The sequence below is a fragment of the Carlito syrichta genome, unplaced genomic scaffold (assembly GCF_000164805.1).
Source record: "Carlito syrichta isolate Samal-C Ts95f unplaced genomic scaffold, Tarsius_syrichta-2.0.1 Scaffold302426, whole genome shotgun sequence".
Classification (NCBI taxonomy): Eukaryota; Metazoa; Chordata; class Mammalia; order Primates; family Tarsiidae; genus Carlito; species Carlito syrichta.
This window is the reverse complement of record NW_007246522.1, coordinates 283,048-299,661: the sequence shown is the minus strand read 5'-3', so window position 1 is coordinate 299,661 and position 16,614 is coordinate 283,048. Positions and strand designations below refer to the sequence as shown.

At 39.0% G+C, this 16,614-nt stretch overlaps 1 protein-coding gene across 1 annotated transcript in view; it reads left to right on the top strand.

Moving 5' to 3' along the window:
- The window catches only part of TDRD12 (tudor domain containing 12), a 104,167-nt gene that overhangs the window by 18,117 nt on the left and 69,436 nt on the right, over positions 1–16,614 (top strand). The window contains exon 6 of the mRNA XM_021711637.1: positions 3,054–3,231. Coding sequence (XP_021567312.1) covers positions 3,054–3,231 — 178 coding nt within the window. The remainder of the gene's footprint in view (positions 1–3,053; positions 3,232–16,614) is intronic.

Sequence of the window (16,614 nt, the reverse complement as noted above, 5' to 3'; positions counted from 1 at the left end):
GTGTCATTGATTATAGTCCACTCAGCAGAAAGTATTAGGAAACATATGTGTGTACACTATCCTGTGCACATACACAATCTATATTTATTTCCATCTGTACATACATTAAGAGCTTTAATGCCCTTAATTTAAGTCCAGCACCCTAAGGCTCATTTTAACCCTCTCTTTTTCTTATTTGTTTGTTTTGAGATGAAGTCTCCCTCTGTTGCTCAGGCTGGAGTGCATTGGCGCAGTCATGGCTCACTCAGCAATCCTCTCAGCCTCAGCCTCTCAAGTAGCTGGGACTGTAGGCACACGCCACATGCCTGGCTCCTTATTTTTTTATTTTTTATTTTTTTGAGTTGGAGTCTCACTCTGATGCTCAGACTAGAGTGCAGTGGCCGCTCCCGGCCACTGCAGCCTCAACCTGCTGGGCTCTGGCGATCCTTCCGCCTCAGTCTTCCAAGTAGCTGGAACTACAGGCACGCACTACCACGTCTGGCTAATTTTTTGATTTATTGCAGAGATGAGGTCTCACCAAGTTGCCCGGGCGGGTTTCGAACCCACGGGCTCAGGCAATCCACTCACCTCAGCCTCCCAAAGCGCTGGGATTACAGGCTGAACCACCGAGCCTGGCTGGCTACTTATTTTTAACACCTTTCTCCAACAGTGAGAAACTTACTCTCATTGGCCACAGTATACTTACTTGATTAATTCTAGTATTCACATAAAGTAATTTCAGAATTGCTTACCCACATTATTGTGAAAAATAAATTTGTCTGTAGCCTTAACATTATGCAGCCAAAATACTTTTTTCCAAAGTGACTTAGATTTGTTTTTTTCTTTCCCATGCTCTTCAGTGTGATTATGTTATTCTTTTATAATAGGGTTCATTTGTTATTGTTTATATTACATTTTGGGTTCCCTACCTCCTGGTTGATTTTATTTATGACTTTTCATTGCCTATTTTACAATTTAGTAAAAATAGCAAAATGTTGGCTAGAGGAACAGTCTTGTAAAACATCTTTTTACAAATAAATTCTCTATTTACTTATTTCTTGTTTTTCATAAGTAGGTCTCTCTTACCATGTAGGTTGTATATTGATAATGACTTGATCTTTTGTTAAGGTGGTGAAATGCAAAAGTCTGGGCAGTCCATGCTTAGATGAGAGAACTTATAATGAGTATATGAGGTCGTAATTGTCAGAAAAAGAATATTAGGACCAACAATCCTTTCCCAGCTTCCAAAGGGCACACAAAATGTGCCCCATAGTGTTCTCTTTTCTGGACCCTGGGCTTCTTTCATTCATCAAAATTATTTTGGGATGCATCCATGTTGCTGCATTTACCAATGGTTCATTCCTTTCATTGTCAAGTATTCTTCCATTGTATGAATATACTGTGGGGAACATATCCATTAACTTGCTGATGGACATTTGAGTTGTGACCAGTTTAGGACTATTAAAAATATTCATGGCCAGGCTCGGTGGCTCAGCCTGCAATCCCGCGCTTTGGGAGGCCGAGGTGAGCAGATTGCCTGAGCCCGCGGGTTCGAGTCCAGCCTGGGCAACTTGGCGAGCCCTCATCTCTACAATAAATCAAAAAATTAGCTGGGCGTGGTCGCACGCGCCTGTAGTTCCAGCTACTTGGAAGGCTGAGGCGGAAGAATCGCCGGAGCCCAGCAGGTCGAGGCTGCCGTGGCTGGGAGCGGCCACTGCACTCCATTCTGGGCAACAGAGTGAGGCTTCGACTCAAAAAAAAAAAAAAATCATGTTCAAGTCTTCTTCTAGGAGTCAGACTTCTGGATGACACTATCGGTATTAAGAAACTGCCAAATTTTTTCCAGTGTGGTTGACCATTTTACATTCCCATCAGCAATGAGAGTTCCAGTTCCTCCATACCCTCTTTGTCACTTGTATGGTTATTCATGTAGGTGTGCAGTGGCATCTCATTATGGGGTGTCACTGTCACCCAGGCTGGAGTACAGTGGCATGATCATTACTCATTGTACCTTTGACTTCCTGGACTTGGGCAATCCTTCCACCTCAGCCTCCCGAGTAGCTGGGACTACATGTGTGTGCCATCATGCACAGCTAATATTTTGGCTTTTTGTAGAAATAAAGTCTCATTTCATTATGTTACATAGGCTGATCTCAAACTCCTGGGCTCAAACAATCCTCCAGCATTGACCTCCCAAAGTTCTGGGATTATAGGCGCCAGCCACTGCACCCAGTCCAGATACTTGATTTTAAAATAATTTTGGGCTGGGCACGGTGGCTCAAGCCTGTAATCCCAGCGCTTTAAGAGGCTGAGGTGAGGGAATTGCCTGAGCCCACGGGTTTGAGAACAGCCTGGGCAACTTGGCAAGACCTCATCACTACAATAAATCAAAAAATTAGCTGGGCATGGTAGTGTGTGTCTGTTGTCCTGGCTACTTGGAAGGCTGAGGCGGAAGGTTTGCCTGAGCACAGCAGGTCGAGGCTGGAGTGGTCATGAGCCTGCTACTGTACTCCAGCCTGGGCGACAGAGCGAGACTCCAACTCAAAAAAAGAAACAAAGAGACCCAAAATAAAAATGTGAATGTGTTGATACACTACTTCTGCTCTTGCTTCTATTGTAAGGTTTAGGAAACCTAATTAGGGGGAACAATGTGAGACTCCAACTCAAGGAAAAAAAATATTAATGATTGTGTCCTATCTCTTTATTCTGTCTTGAAGAAAGGAAATTTAACATTTTAAGCACATCTAATTATCAGTTTTTTCTTTTATGATTAGTGTTTTGTCTTTGTCCTCCCACCAGATCTTTGCCTGATTAGGTTGTTTGAGCTCTCCACCACCTTCAAGAAGATGTTTCATGTATTTTATGCAGATCTTTGCTGTTTTTCTCAGCAGAGTTGGTGATAAGTGTTAGTTCACCATTACCAGAGCAGAAGTCAAATCTGTTTCTATCAAATTATAGTCTATAAAATAATTTTCCTGAAGATTGAAATTTGGTGCTGAGTGTTTGGAATATTTTGTTTAAACTCACTTGACTATATTTGTCCTATTATCCATGAAATGTTTAAAATTTTACAGGTTTGTGTTAATGATGAGCTTGTTGCAAAGAACTTCGCTTGTTATATGTCACCCACAGAGAGTAAACTTGTCAACTCAAGACTGAATATAAAGTCAGCATCTTTCTCCAGTAAACTCAATCCAGCACTTACTCTTTGGCCAAAGTTTTTGCAAGGAAAAAATTTTCACGGAACAGAAAGTGAGTGGATTCTTACCAATATATATTTTCTTTAAATCATTTTTTTAAAAAGTAATCTTAGTGTATTGATATGAGCAATACAAACTTTTCCCCACACGGAGACACACTTGGACTCTGTTGAGTATTTAAAGTTTAATCTTGATGAACATGTGACCGATTTTGAGATCCTAAAGCTGCTACAATTTGGTTTTATGAGACCAGGAATAAACTATCCTCAAATTTTTACTAACATTGAGTTATGTTTTTAGAAGTCTGGATGTTTGTGGTTAGAGATATTAACAATAAACAACGACAAAAAGGTTTTGAATATTTAGTTTTAGACCTTTTAAAGAGATTTATTGCTGATGACTTTAGCATACAAATATGAGAAGAATTAGTCATGGACTGTGTAAACAGTTTCCAGTGTTGTTTTCTACATTCAGTTTTTAGTCCCAACACATTGTTGCCCCTACTTAGGTCTCCTATAACCTTACAACAGAAGCAAGAGCAGAAGTAGCATATCAACACATTCACATTTTTATTTTGGGTTTCTTTTTTTGTTTCTTTTTTTTGAGTTGGAGTCTCGCTCTGTTGCCCAGGCTGGAATGCGGTGGCATGCTCATGGCCACCCCAGCGTTGACCTGCTGGGCTCAGACGATCCTTCCACCTTAGCCTTCCAAGTTGGAACTACAGGTGCACACTTCCATGCCCGGCTAATTTTTTGATTTGTTGTAGAGACGAGGTCTTGCCAGGTTGCTGAGGCTGTTCTTGAACCCGTGGGCTCAGGCAATCCTCTCACCTCGGCCTCCCAAAGTGCTGGGATTACAGGCTTGAGCTACCGCACCCGGCCTGGGTTTTACTTCATGCTTTAATCTGAAATTTATTCTTTTCTGTCAGATTCACATGATTTAAATTTTCTGGCACAGTCTCTCCAGCATACATGGTGCAGGGGTGCTGTTGGTGACTTCAGGCCAACTGCCACGGCACTAGGTGAATTCTGTTAGCTTGGTTTATTTCATAGGCAACATAAAAAGGAACCTCTTAAGGCTGTGTAGAAGGGCTGTGGTAATTTTCTCTCTCTTTTCATCAACTTATGATATAGAAACAGACCAAGAGAATTTGCCCTGCAGTGCATACTTAGAAATCTTACTGTAATGAAAAGAACATGACAAGCACTTATTCATGTGTAGGACTGATTTATTCCATCCCAGTCATAGACCAGTGATTATTATCTGTACTTGGAGTATACATATGCATATACATATATATTTATGACTGATTTTTATCTTAAACAGTAGGGTGCCTAAAAATAAGGAAGATACCCTTATGAGGGCAGAAATACCCAGTGTTTAATTCCCGGTCTTCATGATATTTAATGAATAGGAATTATTGGATGGGGTGAAATTTGTCAGGCTCTTTCAGTTTGGTTTGCCCTCTGTGGTAGTTCCTCCACCCCTTCACTCTTATACTGGCTATATGTATGGTAAGTCGTCCTCGCTAACGCTACGGATAGGTTCTTGGAAACTGACTTTAAGAAAATGATGTATAATGAAACAACCTTAAAGGAAACAACATTATTTGAGAACCTACTATATGTTGTTTTGCTTAAGATCACAGTTTCTAGCCACAGCAATCAGGCAAGAAAAAGAAATAAAGGGTATCCACATTGGAAAAGAAGAAATCAAACTGTCTCTGTATAACAATGACCTGATCTTTTACCCAGAGAACCCTAAAGACTCTTCTAAAAGACTCCTCCAAAAGACTCCTGGACTTGATAAATGAATTTGGTAAAGTTTCAGGATACAAAATCAACACAAATCAGTTGCACTTCTATACACTAATAACAACCAAACTGAGAATCAAATCAAGAACTAAATTCCATTTACAATAGCCACCAAAAAGCTAAAATACCTAGGAATATATTTCTAACCAAGGAGGTGAAAGATCTCCATAGGGAGAACTACAAAACTCTGAAGAAAGAAATTGTAAAGGACATAAACAAATGGAGAAACATCTCATGTTCATAGATTGGATGAATCAACACTTTTTAAATGACCATATTACCCAAAGTAATCTATAGATTCAATGCAATGCCTATCGAACTACCAAAGTCCTTTTTCACAGAATTAGGAAAAACAATCCTAAAATTCATATGGAACTAAAAAAGAGCCAGAATAGCCAGAGCAATCATATACAAAAGAACAAAGTTGCTGGCATCATATTATCTGACTTCAAATTATACTACAAGACTATAGTAACCAAAACAGCATGGTACTGGTGCAAGAGCAGATTACGTGGACCAATGGAACAGAATAGAAAATCCAGAATATACCCTAATACCTACGACCAACTGATCTTTGACAAAGCAGACAAAAATGTACTCTGGGGAAAGGATACCCTATTCAACAAATGGTACTGGGAAAATTGGATGGCTACATTTAGAGAAATTAATCTTGATCTGTCTCTTACCATATGCAAAAATTCACTCTAGATGGATTAAGACTTAAATATCAGAACTGAAACCATAAATATCCTAGAATAAAACCTAGGAAAAAGCTCCTATGGACATAGGCCCAAGCAAATAATTTATGGCTAAAACCCCAAAAGCAAATGCAACAAAAGCAAGGAAATAAGTGGGAGTTAAACTAAAAAGCTTCTGCATAGCAAAAGAAATAATGTACAGAGCAAATAGACAACCTATAGAATGGGAGGAGATATTGGCAAACTATACACATGACAAAGGACTAATATCCAGAATCTACAAAGAACTCAAACAAATCAAGAAAAAGGCAAATAACTCTATTAAAAAATGGGCAAACGACATGAATAGACATCTTTCAAAAGAAGATAGACAAATGGCCAAAAAACAATGCTCAATATGAAACAATGAAACAGTGCTCAATATGACCCATCATCAGGGAAATGCAAGTTACAACCACAGTGAGATGCCACCTTATATTTGTCTGAATGGCCATTATTAAAAAATCAAAAAACAGATAGATGCTGCCTTAGATGCAGAGAAAAGAAAACTTACATACTGTTAGGGCAACATTTATGGAAGGTGTATGGAGATTACTCAGAGAACTAAAAGCAGATCTGCCTTTTGATCAAGCAATGCCACCACTACCTATCTACCCAAAGGAACAGAGGTTGCTGTATTAAAAAGACACCTGCACCCACACATTCATCGCAGCACAATCACAGTTGCAAAGATGTAGAATCAGTCTACATGCCCATCAACAGATCAGTGGATGATGAAAATGTGGTATATATACATCATGGAATACTGCACAGCCATACAAAAGAATGACATCACATCCTTTGCAGCAGTGTGGATGGAGCTGGAGGCCATCATCCTAAGGAAACTGACTCAGAAACAGAAAACCAGGCATCACATGTTGTCACTTGTCTGTGGGAGTTAAACAGTCACAAAGATGGAAATAACACACTGGGGACACCAATAAGGGGCTGGGGACTTAGGAGTCAGAAACTACCTGTGGGACACAACGTTCACTATCTGGGGAATGGGCCACCTGAGACCCGGTCCCCACCACTATACGTTATGTCTATGTAGCGAATATGCATGTATACCCCTGTCATCTAAAATTAAATTAAATTTTAAAAAATCAGTTTCTAGGAACCTATTGATAATGCTGAGGACTTACTGTATACCCGTGAATGTAATATTTTGTGTGCATCCACAGTAAACCACAACTAAATTAAAGCTTTAGCCAATGAAAATATTCTCTGCACTTAAAATTATTTTTAATTACTTTGGTGATGTTCTTCATAGAAAATCAAGATATTCAAAACTGTAAAATTCTGTTGTCTTACTACATACTTATTAAAGTTTTACAATCTTCCTTTCCAAAGTTTTCCAGAGGGTATACATAATTTTTTTTTTTTTTTTTTTTAAATCGGAGTCTCACTCTGTTGCCCAGACTGGAGTGCAGTGGCCGCTCCCAGCCACCGCAGCCTTGACCTGCTGGACTTTTGTGATCCTTCCGCCTCAGCCTTCCAAGTAGCTGAAACTACAGGCGTGTGCTACTACGCCCAGCTAATTTTTGGTTATTGTAGAGATGAGGTCTTGCCAAGTTGCCCAGGCAGGTCTCAAACCTGTGGGCTCAGGCAATTCACTCACCTTGGCCTCCCAAAGCGTGGGATTACAGGCTGAGCCACCGAGCCCGGCCAAAATTTTTATTTCACAGAACCACAGTCCTACTATAATATATATGTCTTTATAGTATATTTTACTTAATTTGTGACTGAACTTTTTTTTTTTTTTTTTTTGAGTTGGAGTCTCACTCCGTCGCCCAGACTGGGGTGCAGTGGCCGCTCCTGGCCACCGCAGCCTTGACCTGCTGGGCTCCAGTGATCCTTCCACCTCAGCCTTCCGAGAGGCCGGAATTACAGACATGCGCTACCACGCCCGGCTAATGTTTTGATTTATTGTAGAGATGAGGTCTCACCAAGTTGCCCGGGCGGGTCTCGAACCCGCAGTCTCAGGTAATCCACTCACCTCAGCCTCCCAAGGCGCAGGATTACTGGCTGAGCCACCGTACCCGGCTGTGGCCGAACTTCTTTCTGGGTCATGATATCCAGTAGCACACATGTTTAAAAATATCAATGTGGTGTGAGACTGTCAGAGGGTTGGTCTCACCTCTTCCCCTGGGATACGGAGGCCTTGTTACGCCAATGAAGAGTGAGTTATGTGGGCCATGCATGCAAAATCTGCTTGGCACAGCACCTGGTCAGTGGTTGTCCTCAGCACATGTGACCCCTGCCCCAGATTCTGATATACCTTCTGTAGGGGGTGTTCAGATGAGAATTACTGCTGAAAGTACCACCATTAGTAATGGGAATGCATTATTTTCATTTGTGTTCTTTTTATTTTCATTGGAGCAGTAAAAATACCAGTTATTACATCATTGTATTTAGTCATTGCCCAGCTCTTCATTGTGCGACTATGTTACAGTGAAAGTAGACCCAGATTTGGGGGGCAGTAATTGCTTCCTACTTATTACAATCAGCAGTAGAATGAACTATGTATATCTTCAAAAATGAAAAGGTTATGGTGAACAACAAAACAAGCTAATGTGAGGTGTGACTAGATTGTCATGTGAAAGAAAGAATTATGTTACTTTTCCAAGTAAAGATTTCCCTTTCCTTGTAATCATTGTGAGAAGCTATTTCAAGTATATTTCAGTTAATTTGGGGTGCATCTCTTTGAAGTTACCTTGTTTTTTGAATCAAGTATAATATTTTGCTAGTCTAATACTTAATTAAACAATCCCATATTACAGAAGGGCCATAATGAAAAGGAGTTTTCTCCTGTGCAACCCTTTCTCACCCCAAGCTGTTCCCTAGAAATAAACCCATTTTTTGAAGCTATTTATTTTGGTAGTTGTCTCCAAATTTTAAAGTAATTATGTATAGTTTGCTGTTATTAGGCTTATCAGTTTTAGACGTTGTCTTGATTTATGTGACAGGTTAGTTCTCATGCCCTAATCCATATTCATTCATCAGATTTGTGTTTTTTAGGGAGCGGGATTTATGGAGAGGACAGGAAAGCTCCCAGAGCAGGAGGGGACCCAAGGAGGCTGTCCCGTCAGATATTTTTTAATGAAGCATTTACTGTCTGTCAGGCACTGTTCTAGGAATTTGTCAGGGAAGGAAACAAAGTCTCTGCTTTCATACACCTGTTTTCTCAGTAACTTTTTTAAATTTTACAATAATTACAGACTTAAAAGAAGTTCAGCCATTTAAGAATAAGTTGCTAACCTGATTCCCTAATACTTGAGTGTGTTTTTCCTAGAAACAAGGACATTCTCAAATCTACAATATGGTTATTAAACTCTGAAAATCATTGTTGATATGTTGTGATCATATAACCCTCAGCCACCATTCAGGTTTTGCTGATCATCCTAATAGTCCCTTTACTGCAAAAACATGATGTTTAGCATCACTTTTGCATTTAGAAAACATCTCTTTAGTCCTCTTCAGTCTGGAACAGTTCCTTAGTCTCCTTAATTTTCATGACCCTGATGCTTTTGAAGATTACAGACCAGTTACTTTGTAGAATGTGTTCTGGATTTTGGCCATTCTAATAGGCGTGTAGGTATATCATAGTTTTACTTTGCATTTCTTTAATGACATATGATGTAGAGTACCTTTTCGTAAGCTTATTTGCCATCTGTATAGGTGTAGCTTTGTAGGTGAAGTGTCTCTTTAGAGTTTTCCTATTTTAAATTTGCTTTTTGGTTCTCTTATTGTTTAGGGTTTTTTGTTTTATTTTTTAATTTTAAAGATGTGGGATACAATTCAGGGTGAGGTATACAAGTGTTGATTATACAGGTACCCTTGTTGATGAGGTGTGCCCCTCCCTCCCCCAGCAGTTTTCCCCAACTGCCAATCCCAGTCCCGGTCCCCCGGCAGTTTCCCACTACTGCCAATCCCTTTCTTAGAGTATTATGATAATTGTTCTAGGTCTGCTTATGAGTGAGAACATACGGTACTCTGTTCTTTGTTTCTGTGATAGATCACTAAGTATGATAGACCCTTACTCCATCCAAGTTTCTGTGAAATCCACATGTTTGTCCTTCTTTATGGCTGCATAATAATCCATTGTGTGTATATACACATATTTTTTTATCCAGTCCAGCTTTGTGGGCAGCATGGTTGGCTCCATGTTTTTGCTTTTGTTAGTAGAGCTGCAACAAACATAGGTGTGCAGGTATCTTTTTTGTAGAACGATTTGAGTTCCTTTAGGTATATTCCCACTAGGGGAATTGCTGGGTCATATGGAAGGTCAGTTTCTAGTTCTTTCAGAAATCACCACACTGTCTTCCAAAGAGGTTGCTCTACTTTGCATTCCCACCAGCAGTGTATAAGCATTCCTTTTTCTCCACATCCTCGCCAGCATCTGTTGTTGGTTGTTTTATTAATGATGGTCATTCTTACTAGGGTTAGGTGATATCGCAGTGTGGTTTTGATTTGCATTTTTCTGATGATTAGTGAGGCTGAGCACTTTTTCATGTTTTTGTTGGCTGCCCATATACCTTCTTTTGAGAAGTGTCTATTCATGTCTTTTGCTGCATTGCTTTCTTTTATTTTTATAATCAATATTTTTTATTATGATATTGTGGGGTATAGTTAAGGGTTAGATATACAAATATGCTTCATTCAGACACCCTTGTTGATAAGAGGTGTCTCCCCATTGCTGCATTGCTTTTCATGAAAGGTTTAAGGTGTATGTCTTAAGTCATTTTTTTACCCATGAATATCTATTTGTTCCAGAGACCATTTGTGAAAAGACTATCTTTTCTTTATTCCACTGCCTTTGGTCTTTTGTCAAGTTGTCTATATTTATGTGTGTCTGTTTTGTGACTCTCTGTTTTGTTTCCTGATGTGTTTGTCTGTTCTTTTGCCAGCACCACACTATTTTGATTACTGTAGCTTTGTAGTAAGCCTTGAAATAAGTCTTGAAGTTGAGTAATGTCAGTCCTCCAACCTCTCTTTCAGTATTGTGTTGGTTATTCTGAATCTTCTGCCTCTTTATAAAAACTTTATTTTTATTATTTTATTTATTTATTGTTTTGTAGAGACAGGTCTTTGTGCTATCTCCTAGGCTCTAAAGTACAGTGGCGCAGTCATTGCTCATTGCAGCCTTGAACTTGTAGGCTCAAGTAGTCCTCCCACCCCAGCTTCCTGAGTAATTAGGACTACAGGTGAATGCCACCATGTTCAGCTTTTTTTTCTTTTTGTAGTGACAGGGTCATGCTATGTTGCCCAGGTTGGTCTTGACCTCAAGCAGTCCTTCTACCTTGGCCTCCCAAAGTACTGGGATTACAAGCATGAGCCACCATGCCTGTCCTTCATATAAACTTTAGAATCAGTTTGTTGATATCTACAAAATAACTTGCTGGGACTTTGTTTGGGTCTGTAGACCAAGTTGGGAAGGCTTGACATCATAACAATATTGAGTCTTCTTATCCATGAACATGGACTATCTCTCCATTTATTTAATGCTTCTTTGATTTCTTTTATCAGAGTTTTGTAGTTTTCCTCATAAATAGCTTATGAATATTTTGTTACATTTATACCTAAGTATTTCACTCTTTGGGAGTGCTAATATAAATGGCATTGTGTTTTTAATTTTAAATCTCACTTATTCAGTGCTGGTATATAGATAGGGAAGTATTGTCTTTTGTATATTAACCTTATATCCTGCACCCACGTGGTAATCACTTACTAGTTCCATAAGTGCTTTTGCTGATTCTCTTGGATTTTCTACATGGGCAATCATTTCATCTGCAAACACGGACACTTTTATTTCTTACTTCTCATTCTGTGTACTTTTTATTTCTTTTTTGTTTTATTGCATTGGTTAGGACCTCCAGTATGATCACGAAAAGCATTTGTGGGAGGGGACATCCTTGCCTTGTTCCTGATCTTAGTGGGAAAGCTTCTTGTTTCTCATCCTTATGCATGATATTAGTGTAGGTTTTTTGGTAGATATTTTTAATCCACTTTAAGTAATTTCTCCTCTATTCCTAATCTGCTGAGAGTTTTTATCATTAATGAGTGTTGGATTTTTGTCAAATGTTTTTCTAAATATATTGATATATGATCATGTGAGTTAGCCTTTTGATGTGATGGATTATATTAATTGATTTTTGAATGTTAAACCAGTCATCTGTACCTGTTCACAATATTGCTAAAACTTGGCATAAATTCAGCTTTGTATATTGTTCTTTTTATACATTACTGGGTTTAATTTGCATATATATATATATATATATATATATATATATATAATTTTTTTTTTTTTTTTTTGAGTTGGCGTCTCACTCTTGTCACCCAGGCTGTAATGTAGTGGCACGTTCGTGGCTACTGCAGCCTTGATCTACTGGGCTTAGGCAATCCTTCCACCTCAGCATTCCAAGTAGCTATAACTACAGATGCATGCCGCCATGCCTGGCTAGTTTTTGTGGTTTATTGTAGAGATGAGGTCTCACCATGTTGCCCAGGCTGGTCTCGAACCCCTGGGCTCAGGCAATCCTCTCACCTCAGCCTCCCAAAGTGCAGGGATTACAGGCTGAGCCACTGTGCCCAGCTGATTTGCCTATATTTTGTTGAGGCTTTTTTACATCTGTGTTCATGAGATTGATTGATCTATAGGATTTCTTGTAATGTCTTTGTCCTGTTTTACTAATAGGCTAATGCTGGCCTTATAGAATGAATTAGGAAGTATTTCTTCTGCTCTGACTTCTGGGAGAGATTGTGGAGAATTGATATGATTTCTTCCTTAAGTGTTTGGTAGAATATACTGGTGAACCCATCTGGGTCTGATGCTTGCTCTTTTGGAAGGTTGTTAACTATTAATTCAGCTTCTTTAATAGATATAAGCCTGTTCATATTGTCTAGTTCTTCTTGTTTGAGTTTTGGCATATTGTGTCTTTTAAGGAATTTGTCATTGCATCTAAGTTATTAAGTTTGTGGGCATAGAATTGTGCATAGTATTCCTTTATTATCTTCTAATGTCTGTGGATCTGTAGTAGAATCTCAGAGTTTGAGGACCAAACTATGGAACTAACTCAAACTGTTAAAAACAGAAAAGAAGCTTAAAAAGACAGAACAAAACCTCCAAGAGATGAACAATTATTTCAAGAGGCCAAACCTAAGATTAATTGGAATTCCTGAGACAGATAGAGAGACAGCACCCACTGTGGAACAAACATTCCGTGAAACTCTCCAAGAAAACTTCCCTCCTCTCATCAGTGACACACCCATTCAAACACAAGAGAGTCAGAGAACCCCTGCAAGACAACAAGTGAGAAGACCAACTCCTAGGCATAAAGTAATTTGCTTACACAAACTAGGTAGAAAAAAAACCCTAAAGGCAGCAAGAGAGTAAGATCAGACTACCTACCGGGGAAGACCAGTTAGAATAGCAGCAGGCTTATCTACAGAAACACTTGAGGCTAGGAGAACTTGGAGTCCAATCTTCAAAGTCCTCAAAGATAAACAATTTCAACCAAGAATTACCTCTGCGGCTAAGCTAGGTTTCATCAGTGATGGAGAATTAAAATCCTTCCCAGATACTCAATTGCTAAAAGTTTATGCTGCCTCCAGACCAGCTCGACAAGAAACACTCAAGAAAGAATTAAACACAGAAGAAAAGAAAAAAAGAATGACAACGCCTTTCACAAGAATGCAGGAAAAAGATTGAAAATACACCTGAATCAACCCAAAAATCCAAAGAAAGACAACAAAAAAACAAGCAGCAGCAACACCAATAAACTCAATAAGAACTCCATGATAGGGATAAACTCTCACATCTCAATAATTAGCCTGAATGTGAATGGACTAAATGCATCACTGAAAAGGGATAGAATGGCAAATTGGATAAAATATCATGAAACTGTAATGTATTGTTTCCATGAGACTCATCTCACAAGAAAGGACACTCATAGACTCAAGGTAAGAGTATGGGAAACAAAACTTCAAGTGAACGGAACACAAAAGAAAGCAGGAGTCATGATGTTCATATTAGACAAAATACCTTTTAAGCTATCAAAATGAAAAAAGATACGGGCTGGGTGTGGTGGCTCATGCCTGTAATCCCAGCACTTTGGGAGGTGGAGGCAAGAGGATTGCCTGAGCTCAGGAGTTCGAGCCATAAGCAACATGGTGAGACCTTGTCTCTATAATAAATAAAAAAATTGGTTTGGCATGGTGGTGTGGGCCTGCTACTTGGAAGGCCGAGGGGGAAGGCCTCGAGGCTGCCAATGGCCGTTAGCATGCCATTGCACTCCATCCTGGGCAACAGTGAGACTCCGGCTCAGAAAAACAAAAAGCTTTAAAAAATAAAAAGATATAAAAGGTCACTACAAAAAGATAAAAGTTGCAATCTATCAACAAGAAATATCCTTTCTAAACATATATGCAGGCAACATAGGAGCACCGACTTTCATAAAGCAGCTTCTAGGTAAACTAAAAAAAAGATATTGACTCTAGTACTATCATAGCTGGGGACTTAAACACCCCACTAACAATCATAGACAGATCATCAAGACAAAAGGTCAACAAGGAGATCCGGAACCTCAACATGACTCTTGAACAAATGATCTTAATTGATACCTACAGAACACTCCTCCCAGCAACCAGGGAATGTACATTCTACTCATCACCACATGAAACGTACTCTAAGATTGACCACATCCTTGACCATAAATCAAGCATAAACAAATTTCATAAGATTGAAATTCTGCCATGCATCTTCTCTGACCACAGTGGAATAAAAAGAAATAACAGCACCAACAGAGTTCCCACAAAGACATGGACACTAAACAGCATGATGCTAAACAACTCCTGGATCGACACAGAAATCAAAACAGAGATTAAAAGATACCAGAAACAAATGAAAATGAAGAAACATCTTACCAGAATCTCTGGGATGCCATGAAAGCTGTCCTAAGAGGGGAATTCATATCTCTGCGAACACACATGAAGAAAATGGAAAGATCACAAGTTAACAGCCTAACAAGTCACCTAAGGAAGCCGGAAAAGCAAGACTACCAAAACCCTAACTTCAGCAGAAGAATCCAAATCACCAAAATAAAAACCCAAATTCGAGACATAGAAGACAAAAAATATAGTACCAAAAAAACAATGAAACCAAAAGCCAGTTCTTTGAAAGTATAAACATGATTGATGAACCTCTAGCTAGACTAACCAAGAAAAAGAGAGAAAATGCCCAAATAAACAATCAGAAATGAAAAAGATAAGTCACAACTGACCCCAAGAAATACAGAAGATTATCAGAGATTATTATGTACACCTGTATGGAAACAAATTCAAAAAGCTAAATGAAATGGAGGACTTACATCACACAACCTCCCCAGGTTGGAACAAGAAGAAATCAAAACCCTAAATAGACCGGTAACAACCCAGGAAATCAACTGTGTCATAAGAAAACTACCTACAAAACAACAACAACAAAAAACTCTGGACCAGATGGCTTTCCAGCAGAATTCTACAAAACATATGAGAAGGAGCTGGTACCAATCCTACTGAAGGTATTCCAGACAATTGAGAAAGGTGGAACTCTCCCCAAATCATTTTATGAAGCTAACATCACATTGATACCCAAACTGGGTAAAGATCCAACAAAGAAAGAGAACTACAGGCCAGTATCCTTGATGAACATAGATGCTAAAATTCTCAACAAGGTTCTAGCAAATGGGATCCAACAACACATCTCAAAAATTATCTACCATGAGCAAGTAGGCTTCATCCTCGGGATGCAGGACTGGTTCAATATCCACAAGATCACAAACATAATTAAATATATCAACAGATATAAAGACAAAAACCACATGATTATATCATTAGATGAGGAAAAAGCTTTTGATAAAATCCAGCTCCTCTTCTTGATTAAAAACCCTCGAGCAACTAGGCATAGATGGAACATACCTCAAAAAAGCTATCTGTAAGATACCCACAGCCAATATACTGCTAAACAGAAATCTGAACCATTTCCCCTGAAAGCCGGAATAAGACAAGGATGCCCACTCTCACCCCTCCTGTTCAACATAGTATTGGAAGTCCTATCTAGAGCAGTCAGACAAGAGTAGGAAATCAGGGGTATCCAAATAGAAAAAGAGGAAGTTAAGTTATTCCTCTTTGCAGATGACACGATTGTGTCCCTTGAAAACCCAAGAGAATCTGTCAAAAACCTCCTTGCACTGATAAAGGACTTTGACAAAGTCTCAGGGAATAAAATAAATATGCAAAAGTCAGTCACATTCCCATACACCAATAATAAACCCAAATGAAAAGCACAATCCCATTCACAATAGCCACACGAAAAAATGAAATCCTTTTTTAGGCATCTTCCTAACCAGAGAAGTTATAGACCTGTACAGCAAAAACCACAAAACAATACTCAGAGAATCAAAGACAGCACAAATGGAAAAATATTCCATGCTCATGGATTGGCAGCATCAACATTGTTAAGATGTCCATCCTACCCAAGGCAAACTACAGATTGAACACAATACCCACTAAATTACAAGTAGCATTCTTCTCAGACCTGGAAACAACAATATAGGAATTCATACGGAAGCATAAATGACTACAAATGCCCAAAACAGTCCTCAGCAAAATAAAACAAAGTGAGAGGCATCACGCTCCCAGACTTTAGGCTTTATTATAAAGCAACAATAATCAAAACAGTCTGGTATGGGTGCAAGAACAGGCATATAGACCAATGGAACAGGATTGCAATTCTGGAAGCAAAACCTCAATTTCTCAATCAACTCCTCTTTGACAAAGCCTCCACCATCAACCACTGGGGAGAGGAGAACCTATTCAGTAAATGGTGCTGAGAAAACTGGCTGA